The sequence below is a fragment of the Bidens hawaiensis genome, unplaced genomic scaffold (genome assembly GCF_021521415.1).
Source record: "Bidens hawaiensis isolate Kalapana, Puna unplaced genomic scaffold, B.hawaiensis_p1.1 tig00006534_1, whole genome shotgun sequence".
NCBI lineage: Eukaryota > Viridiplantae > Streptophyta > Magnoliopsida > Asterales > Asteraceae > Bidens > Bidens hawaiensis.
The window spans coordinates 783,548-794,626 of NW_027491439.1; the positions used below are offsets into that span (position 1 = coordinate 783,548).

At 38.3% G+C, this 11,079-nt stretch overlaps 1 protein-coding gene across 1 annotated transcript; it reads right to left on the minus strand.

Moving 5' to 3' along the window:
• Nucleotides 1–1,425: 1,425 nt before the first annotated feature.
• LOC143632768 (ATPase GET3B-like) lies at nucleotides 1,426–4,922 on the minus strand. Its single transcript, XM_077101196.1, has 11 exons — nucleotides 4,644–4,922; nucleotides 3,398–3,609; nucleotides 3,238–3,300; nucleotides 3,023–3,133; nucleotides 2,850–2,924; nucleotides 2,704–2,772; nucleotides 2,550–2,615; nucleotides 2,277–2,351; nucleotides 2,082–2,180; nucleotides 1,809–1,943; nucleotides 1,426–1,563 (listed from the first exon to the last, which is right to left on the minus strand). The coding sequence occupies exons 1-11, from the start codon at nucleotides 4,822–4,824 to the stop codon at nucleotides 1,426–1,428; spliced, it is 1,224 nt and encodes a 407-aa protein (XP_076957311.1). The 5' UTR covers nucleotides 4,825–4,922.
• Nucleotides 4,923–11,079: the final 6,157 nt, after the last annotated feature.

Genomic DNA, 11,079 nt, shown 5'->3' on the forward strand with positions numbered 1-11,079 from the left:
CGACAGTGTTGCCACGTGGCAGCACATGGTGCCACCGTGTGCCACGTGGCACACGTGTCACATGTTGTCAGACATCCCATCGCGGTACGCGATGGGTGTCTCTTCTGACTCATCGCGTAGCGCGATGGGTCAGGAAAACCAAATTTTCATTTTTAACCCTCCAGTTTGGATTTTGGCAATTTAGTCTCTAGAATTTGGAAAGTTGATACTTTGAACTCGAAATTTTTACGGTGTTACACTTAACCACCACCGTCACCACACCTCCATGCATCACCACCAGACCCCAACAGAATCACCCGAACAATTATCTCATCAACTTGAGTTTTGGCTTTTATTGACTTCAGGTTTGCTCCAACTAAATTCCTCTATGGACTTTATATGAACATAGATAAGTCCGTAGTGGTGTCAGTGAGCCGCAACGACAACTTTGTGGGTGTTCTTGTTTTGTTCTTAGCGGTTTCTTGAGAATGGTGGTGGAATTGAATTAGGGATAGCAATTAAACCCGAACCCGATGGGAAAACCCGAAACCTGACATAAATGGGACGGGTAATACCCGACCCATTAGGGTTTGGGAAGGGTTTGGGATTAGTTTTGAAATTTTTCGCGGGTTTGGGACGGGTTTGGAATTTCTAATATACCCGATAACATGAACCCATTTACCCGATTATATACCCGATGTACCCAATATAGCTTATTATATTGTATATATATACTATATTCCAAATATATTATTTGTCGAAACTTGTTTATGTCAATTATTTGTGACATTTTATCTTTATGGTAACAATCTTTGTGACCGATTAGTTATATTTACTCAAAACCAGGTAGAAACCTAGCGGGTTTTGAGCCTGGTATACCAGACGGATATTTTATCAAAACCCGATCCGAAACCCGATGGGAAAACCCGAAACCCGACGGGTTTGGGACGGGTTTGGGATGGACTTTCATAACCGGGTATGGGTTTGGGAATACCTAAACCCGACCCAAACCCGACCCATTGCCATCCCTAAATTGAATCAATGATGGACTCGTGTAAAACGAGTCACAACTTGCTACCCAAAAACAACTCGAGATCAACTCGAATCAAACTAAGCTTAATCCTAAGTCTGAGCTTATTGTATAACGAGCGTGGGCCCAAGCATGACTAGGTTAACAAACCTAGTATTTAAATAAATGTAACAATGTTCATAATTTCATATAATATCTAATAACATAATAATATTAATAATAATAATAATATATGTACTTCTCATTTGAAAAAAAAACATCTAAAACTTAAGACACCATTGCTGCTTAACTTGGCTACTCCTTGTATCATGTGTCCCACACTGTAACCAAAACTGTGTGACAAGATATTCAATCTGTTCTTTGTTGTTGAAGACTGGGCACTTACATTATCATATGTTGATGAGATTCATATATTCTCATTTCCAAATCATGTCCCCTAAGAACTGAAGAGCCGGGACGCCTCTGATTTCTACATCAACAAGCGGCGCCTGCACCAGAAGCAAACTAGACAGCTCTGGATCGTTCTGGATCATATCAATCGCACGTGTCTGGTCCTGAAACATGTACAATGTGTAATTAGACCAACTGAATCGGTTACCTCCATTAATAGAACAGTTTCATTTTATTTTATATAATCATATTTAGAAATTTGTGTAATTATTATAAAACAATGCAATTATTATTTACATTGTAAAGTTTACAAGACCATTTTCTAGAATTTTAACTATGCAAATATAATAATACAAATTTTATTCTTTTAAAATGTGTATTACGCAAATAATTAAGAGAATATATGTACCTTTCTTTTCATAGCACAAAACTTGCAGTCAGAAGCAGATGGAGGAAGAATTTGATTAACAATAAGCCTTTTGACAGGAACATTTTCCTTAGTAAGTGAAGCACGCAGTCTCGATGATTCACTAATCGCCATTACCTTAAAATCAGAATGGAAGTGACAAAAAAAAATTTTAGGTCAATATAGTTTTTCAACAGCATAAAAAACTATATTTTAAGTTAACTAAAACCTTGTTATGAACCGTTTACAGTTCTAGATGTATGTAAAGTGTATTACCGTAGGAATTGTGACTATAACAAATTCTGTTGAATCTGTATCGCGGAAAAGCTCGCGTACTTTAATCATCCTCTCCCTTAGTTTCTCCAGTTTATCAGACTACATGATCATGAAATATAAATAAAATATTACCGATCCCATCCGGCTAGTTAAATATATTTGCAATTAAAAATTCATTAACAATTTAATGCTTACAGCATCTTGACGAGTTTCTTCTTGCCCGAAAACATTTTTTATGGCTGAAGTAGCCGATGATATTTTCTGCCTAAGCTGTAGGATGCAAATTTGTTTATGAGAGAAAAAAAAAGATTAAAAATTGAAGAAAAAAAAAAGATGTTATAAACAAAAGTGAGCATTGAATATTCATATATCATGGTTAAGCTCATTATGGTCAGCCCGTTAGGGTTAGTTTATCTATATATACTTGTACATCGCGTCACTATTGAAATATAAAAATATATAGTATACCTTCAGTATCTTCCCAATTGATTTATCCAAGAAATCGGGTAATGACAAAAGCCGCAGGGTATGACCCTGTTTGCACATCATATTACGTTAAAAAAACTACCTTTTCAACAAAAACATAATGTTTTTAAAGAAAAGGAACAACTGCTTTACTTACCGTTGGTGCAGTATCGAAAACTATACGCGTGAACATGTTATATTCTTGCGATTCAAGAAATTGTATAACCTGTCAAAAAGATTTATGTTATTACCAAGAATTTTTATAAAAGATTAAATTAGACAAATGTTAATGTCGATTAGTACCTTAGAAATTGCAATAGCTTCGTCTAAACCAGGAGGAGGTGTGTCCAATAGCTCCCCTAGCTTCAGCTCTCCTAACTTTTATCAATTGATCATTCATAAAATATCACAAGTAGTCAAATATCTTAAAAAACTAAGTAAGCTAGAAAAAATTAGCAAAACAAAGGAAAAGTTACTTGATCCGCAAGCATTCCAAGACCCATGCCATCCATGAAATCTTTAACTCCGGTCCCACCATTCTTCTTGCTGACATCACGAAACTCTTCTCTTGCTTTCTCAGGATTTATCTGTCACGAGTTTGCACATGTCGTTTAAATATACATACATCAATCAAGATAAAGATTTTATTAAAAAAACAAGAAAACATCAATAAATGATTTATCATACGAACCTCAAGAGCAAAGAGAGGAGAAAGAGGTCCTTCAACGGGTACAAGAGTCCCACCAGTCAAATCCTGAAAAACAAAGATGCACACAAAAATGCAACTTTTAAAAAATGTTGTTTTTGTAAGCTTAACTAACACATTAAGAAAACGTTAAAAAAGATATTACCTGGGCAAAAGAGTCACTTAAAGAATGTGCAGGGTCGGTTGAAACTACAAGAGTAGGATGACCATTGTTTGCAAATTTGACAGCAAGCGAAGCAGCACAGCTCGTTTTACCAACACCGCCTTTCCCACCAAGCATGTAGTACTTTCTTTGGGTCCCGGAAACCATTTCATCAAACTCTGCTGTGGTTTCAACTGGAGCTACAGCTGATCTCACTGCATTTAGTTTTTAGCATCATGTTAATCAGCTGTATAAGAATGTTTACCAAATTCTGATTGTCTGATCAAAGTTGTAATCATGCTAATTTGTGGTAGCTATTTCTAAACAGAATGTTTCAAGTTTCAACCATAGATAATACAATTAACGGGATTAATCAATTTCGGATCACAATGCCAAACACCTCCTAGTCAGTGTTGTACAAAGCGTGATTAGTCACCGAATAAAAATTAGTAAGTCACCTATTAATTTCACCTACAATCGGTAGTCAGTCAAAGCCGGCCCAAATCGTCCAGATTCGGTTAAAATCAGTACATAAAAAATTATAGTAATTAATCCAATCCGATAATTATATATAAATATTTGAAAAAAATTGTATACAGTATATATAATTTTAAAAAATTACATATAAATTTCCAGTTAGCAACAACCATGGTTGTAAAAATCCCAACTAGACGCCAATTAATCCCCGATTAATCGCTAGTCCCCACCCCACTGATGAATTTAGGGCCAATCGATCAATGGTCAAATTCGGTAAAATCGGGATTAGTCGGACTTAGTCGCCGTTTTCTAGTGAGGTTACTACCAAAATCGGCGGTTTCCAGAGAGATTCCAGCCAATTTCTAGCCAAACATGTGTATGTGTATATATAAAACTAAAAAATACATATAAAAATGTGTGTTTAAATATATAAAACTGAAAGCTACATATAAAAATATGAGTTTATATATATATAAAACTGAAATTTATACATTAAAGTTCAATCCGATTAATCCCAATTAATACCGATTAATCGCTAGTCCCCACCCCACCGCCTGACTAGCTACTACTACAACACCCTCCTAGCTAGTTTGTACAACTTAGGGCAAAATGAACTAAAAATAATATATGGTGAATGAAGTCATCTTAAAAACTAAAACAAATGCAAAAAAAATAAAATTATGAAACATTACCAATAAAATCAATAAAAATAGCCCCAATTTGGAAAAACAATAATAAAACTTGAAATGACAGACATACATGAATAATATACCTGTAAACAACTTTCTTGATTGTTTATGTTTGGATGAAAGGAAAAGAAGACCAGAAGTGAAAGGAGTTGGATAAGAAATAAACCCGGTTCGTGGTACGGATGCTAACCGGTTCGGTGAAAGACAATAAGAAGATGAAGAAGACATGAAGTTAGTGGCGTGATAATAAGATGTTATTGCCATTATGTTTCGTCTTGACAAGAATAATGGAAGGCTGTTTGGTGTTTAGTTTAGAAGGGTCTCGTACGGTGAGATAGATACAGGGTTGGAGTTGGAGGTGATCGTGTGTGTATACCTAACAAAAACTCAAAACATTATCACATGGATTAGCAAATTCGGGACTGATACCGGTACGGGTACGATACCAACGTTTTGAGTTTCGGTGCCGGTAAGGTACGGGACCGGTATTTCTCGAATTTTACTTTAAATACCGGTACCGTCCCCGTCCCGTACCGATACCGGTACTGATGTGTGGGTAGAAATATGTGTATTAAGTGTGTAAAGTCGTGTGTTTTGATTAGTTATATATTGTGAACACGATTACTTTGAGTGTGTTTGTGGTTACAGGTGTGCAGAGCTTAACGGAGCTTAAAGAAGCTAATTTGGAGCATTCATGATGGAGTGGAAATGAAAGTGATGATCTATGAGATGATAGAGAATTGAAATACGAAGACGTGGCCGCAAACGGGGAGGAAAACGGAGTTGAAACGAAGATTTTATGAAGAAAACAGTTTTGGGCTAGCAGGACCGTAAAGCAGAGCTGTTTAACCGTAAGCTACGGTGGCCGGACCGTAGCTTACGGTCTGGTCTGACGAAAAAGTGATTTTGGGTTATTTTCTTTCATATTTAAGGCCCAAAAACTCTAATATCGAATTCATTCAGTTATAATCAGTCTTGGGACTTCTTGGAGGCTATCATACACCATCTTAACAGCTACCAATCACCACAACCATCCATGTTATCATCATCTCAATCAAGAATCAAGATCTTCAAGATGCATATGCTAGGCTAAAGCTTTTGTGACCGTCTCCAGGCGTAGGGTTGTGTTTGTGGTTAGACTCTTTGGTATTTTGAACCTTAATATTGGATTTTGATTTGGTTAATCATTCGGTTAGTTGAATCTTTACATTTGTTTACGCATTTAACAGTTTTTCGTAATTGAATGTTTTATGTTTTTATCAATTTATTGATTTGTGGTCATCAACGTTTAGGATTAAGTTCTTTGAGTCATTGGCCCGTTTATCATTAACCATTAAATCACTTACATTTATCAAACCCTAAAACTGGTAATCAATTAGATTATTATTCAACTGTGCCAATTGTTCGGATTAAGTTTTGACAATCAGCAGAGCCAGATATTTAGTCTTTTGCTTATTAATTCAAACAAAGAGATTTCCAAATAGGTTTAATTACTTGTCCGACTTGCTTCACAACCTGAAACCTGGAGATTGGTTATTTTCTCATAACTGTTTACAAATCAAAGTAACATTATCTTTGCTTAACAAATCTTTTAAACCGCTTGACATCGTTTGTCCACTTAGTTTAATATTTTATAAATTATGAACTTGATTAGCACTTTCCACTGATTCCTTATGGATTCGACACCTTATTTGCCCTTGTTAGTAAAGGTAATTTATTAATGTTTTTGATTGACCTTTCGACATCGATCAAAATGGCGCCGTTGCCGGGGAATCAACGCGCAAAGTGCTAGTTTAGCTTAGTTTTTTTTTAGTTTGTGTTTTTAATTTTTCTTCGTTGATTTTACACGGGGTGTTAGTGTTTGTGTCCTTGCAGGTAACTTCACAAGTTGATGCAGACAAGATATTCCCGTGAGAAAGAGCCGCTCTAGTTTGATCCCGAAATCGAGAAAACAGCAAGACGAAACCGAGCAGCTCAGAAGCCCATACTAAACCAAATACCCGAATTCATAGCACCAAAATAAGAGACCATGAGTAACCGAAGCAGAAGAGATCCAAATGCTTACCAACCACATGACCAAGAACAACCAATCCCACAAAACCAGAACGTTAACCATGACAGAAACCGTAATCTGTTCAACCGGAGAGATGTTAACCGTAATATCAGAAACATGGATGACAACTTGTCAATCAGATCAGCTCCAGCGAACCGTCACAGACAGAATGATTTGAGAGAGGAAAGACCCGAGATTGATCGTGCTCGTGCACAGGTGGAAAATCGGCACATAGGGGACGATTTTGGTTATGATTATGAGGATGAGGAGGAGCGTAGAGATGAACAGCGGGGTCGATATCAGCAACAAGATCCTCGTGATGACCAAGAAATTAGACAGAATCATCCAGAAAATCAGAGAGATCGAGCACCGAGACGGCAACAACAGCATGAACAGCCGTATTATGATTTTGATGATGGAGTTCCAAGGGCGTTTCTTCCACCGCCAGTCAGAAGCGTTCAAAGCCACTTTGTTCCACAAGTGGCTACGAATCCTCTACCAATCATCATTCCAGTCAGACGGGGAAGAACTTTTTTGGTAAGACAGAACAGTTTAACGGGATTACCGACATTTCATGGAAAGGCTACAGAAGAACCATACTTACACTTGAGTGATTTCAACTCGATATGCGCACTCATCTCGAGTCAAGGTTTTACTGCAGAAGAGGTGAAGATGGTAGTTTCCAGTTCAGTTTGAAAGACGCGGCAAAGCAGTGGTTTCTATCGTTGCCATCATCTAGTATTTTCACTTGGGGATATTTGGCACAACAGTTTTTAGATGAATATTATACGCCCCAGAGAACCACAGAGGCCCGCAACAACATTCGAAACTTTCAGCAGATCACCGATGAAACTTTCTATGAATCATTCCAAAGGTTTAAACGATTGTTGAGGACTTGTCCACATCATGGGATTGCGTTATGGGAATTGATAAAAGCATTCCATGATAGTCTGTTGGTACATGTATGTCAGTAGTTCATAGTCTAACGTTTGTAATCGAGTCTGTAATGTAATTATGTTTTTGATTATGTTTATGTTTATGTAACGAGCGAAGTTGTCAACAAGTTCGCTTAGGCGAACTTGTTGAACAAGCGAAGTTGTTAACAAGTTCGCTCAGGCGAACTTGTTGAACAAGCGAAGTTATGGACAACTTCGCCTGAGGCGAAGTTGTCGTGTTTATATATACTGTTCACCGTAACAGTTGAGGAGAGTTCGTGAGGTTGGTTAGGGTTCGTTTCAGTTGATTAGTTCGAGAGTTACATGGTTACAAGTCAGAGTCTGTAATAGTGACCTCGTGTCACGTGTTCGGGTTATCAATATAATGTGTTTCGGTTATTGCTCGTGTGTTTGTTTTATACGTATTCTACGCTCGTATCTACCTACGCAGGGATTCCGCACCTGCGCAGATAGCGACATCCCGTGTACGATCCGTCCAGGAACCTACAATTGGTATCAGAGCCATCGGCTCGATTGTGAGGTTCGGGATTTCACGCGGGTGTAGAAAACGTCTCGTTTGACCTATTCACGGGACGAGTTTTTGTTCGTATTGAGTTCTAGTCACTATATACAGTCATTTTCAAGCTTTTACAACGACCGGAAACTGCAGAATCGTCGACAACAGATCTGAATATTTTCAGTGTTCATCGGGCGAAATTACTGTTCTTCAGGCGAAGTTGCCGTCACTGAAAGTAGGGTTTCGGCGAAGATATAAGGTTAAGCGAAGTTATTCACAACTTCGCCTGCCTCATAAGTTATCCTCAACTTCGCTTACCTGATAAGTTCGCTTACCATAAGCGAAGTTATTCTCAACTTCGCCGAGTCACACGAATTTAAGAATTTTTCCAGCGAAGTTAACACTTAAGCGAAGTTATTCTTAACTTCGCCTTTAGTACTGTTTGGACAAATTTTTGAATTTTTCGGGTTTTTGAGAAGATGTCGCAAATTAACATCTCTGAATTGGTGAAAATGGAAGTCGAAGCGGGGTCAGCCACTAAGGCCCCAAGGCTGTTAAAAGGAACCGACTTTGTTGCATGGAAGGATCGGTTTATTCAGTATATTAAATACCAGGATGCAAAGATGTGGGTGTGCATCCAGGATGGATATATTCCACCGACCATGGAATACGAAGGTCGGGATGTGATAAAGAAGTACAGCAAGATGGAGGAAGAGGAGAAGAAGATGTACGAAGCCGAAAGCAAGGCTCACGCAGCTATCACTATGGCTCTTCCACATGAGATCCTTCATACTTTCAGAAAGTATACATCGGCTCGAGAGCTTTGGGATGCTCTTGAAAATAGATTCGAAGGGAACGTGGGTATTCGTGCCTCGAAGATTAAACTGTTGAAGACTCAGTTCTCTGTCTTCAAATATTTGAAGAACGAATCTCTGGATGATATTATCACTCGATATTATCATCTAATGACAGAGCTAAACAACTATTCGATTGCTTACAGAGAAGAGGAGATAGTTGAAAAGCTTCTCGATGCTCTCCCACCGAAGTGGTAAATGTACACAGTTCTGATGAGGGAAGACAGAGACTTTCCTAATTATGATTTGGAGACAGCAGTAAACAAGCTCAGAACCTTTGAGCTTAATATGGTTCGTAAAGAGACACCAACAGATCAGATTCAAGACCCTGGTATGTATGGTGCCAAACTTAACTCAGGCTCAAGTTCGAAGCCTGAATCTGCTGCTTACTACTCCAAAGGAGAGTCAGGTTCTAACTCTTCTCATGAAGGAAACGTTTCAGTAAACATGAACGGTGATGTTTGCTTTGTTGCTGGAGGTTCAAGTGCTTCGAAACCTCAAACATCCAACAGTAGTTTCTCTCCCAGTGCCTCAAGCAATAACTATTCCAAGATGCCAATGAGTGTCAAATCTGCTGAAGAGCAGTTTGCAGTCTATGCATCTTTTATTGCTTCATATGAGAACTACATACAAGGGAAGATTGTGGACCCTGCTGTTTTGGATGAGGATTATGACCAGATCGATGCTGATGATCTGGAGGAGATGGATTTGCAATGGCAAATGGCCATGATAGTGAGGCGAGTCAAGCGTTTCATGAATAAGACGGGGAGAAAGTTTGTTGGTGGTAGGCCCGGATTCGACAAGTCTAAAGTGAGGTGCTATAACTGTCAACAGTATGGGCACTTTGCTAAAGAATGCAGAAACGAGAGAGTTGAACGGGGTCAAGGCCGGTCTGCACAGCCTATTGGGATTAGTAAAGAAGTCAATGCCATGTTGTCTAGAGAAGCCGGTGAATACAACTGGAACCTGCATGCGAATGAAACTGGTGAGCAGGCGAATATGGCTAAGGTAGAAAATGAAGATTGTGAGAAGATGACTGGAGAGGAGAAAGCTACTGGTAAGGAGAAAGCTTTCATGGCAGATAACGATGGTCAACCCTCCGAGGTAAGTTCTAAACCTGTTTGTACAAAATGTGAGAATTTGTCTGAGCAACTTGCTACCATAACTGATCAGTATGTTCGTTTAGATGCTGAATTTAAAACTCTTAAAGAAGATCATCATTTTACTAAGGCAAGAGAAAACAGTTACAAAGTTAAAATAAAAGCATGTGAAAAAGATGTCAAAAGCTTAAAAACTAAACTTGCTGAAAAAATTGATGTAATTGACCTAAGTTATGAGGTTTTAGAAGAAAAGACTAAACTTATTGCTGAACGAGAAAAGCAGATTGCTGACCACCAGGGGAAAGTGGTGGAACTGAACCGAAAACTCGAGCAGTTCCGAAATTCCTCAGCTATTCTAGATCACCTCGTTAGTGATCAAGGTACCTCTGCAAAGAGGGGAGGAATTGGTTATCATGAGGTGCCACCACCTTATAACCACAACTACACTTTCAACCCTAGTATTCAGAAATCTGTGGATTTTGAAGTTCCTCAGACAGTTCCAATCAAGGTTACATGTAAAGAACCAACTGTTAGTAATGGCGAAACGAGTTCGCCTGTTTCTAGTGTAAATATTTCTGTTACGAGTCCAGTCTCATCGGATTCGGATAAGTTGTCCGAATCAGGTAAGACGAAAGAGAAGGTAGTGTTACCCACTGGTGGAGATAAAAATAAATCTTCTAAAAAGAGTACTCCACTCAACCCGTATGTCCCACCTTATGTGAGACGAACGGCTGGTAACACTGCCTCTACATCCAAACCAACATTTGAAAAGAAAATGGAGAGTAGGTGTTGCTTTAGATGTAATAAATTAGGACATCTTGTTGCAGATTGCCCTCTGACGCCGAGATACAGAGGTGTGAGGCCAAATAAAACTGAGAATAAGCATCAGTTTGATACTGCTAAAAATGAAAACTTTTCAAAATGCCAAAATGTAACTAATTCAAGTTTTTTGTAAAAACAAACCTCAGTTTTTCAACCAAACTACAAGATATAACACTTTCAATTCACATAGGTTTGGAAGGCATCACACTCAATCTTCAAGGAGATTTCCTAACAGGAC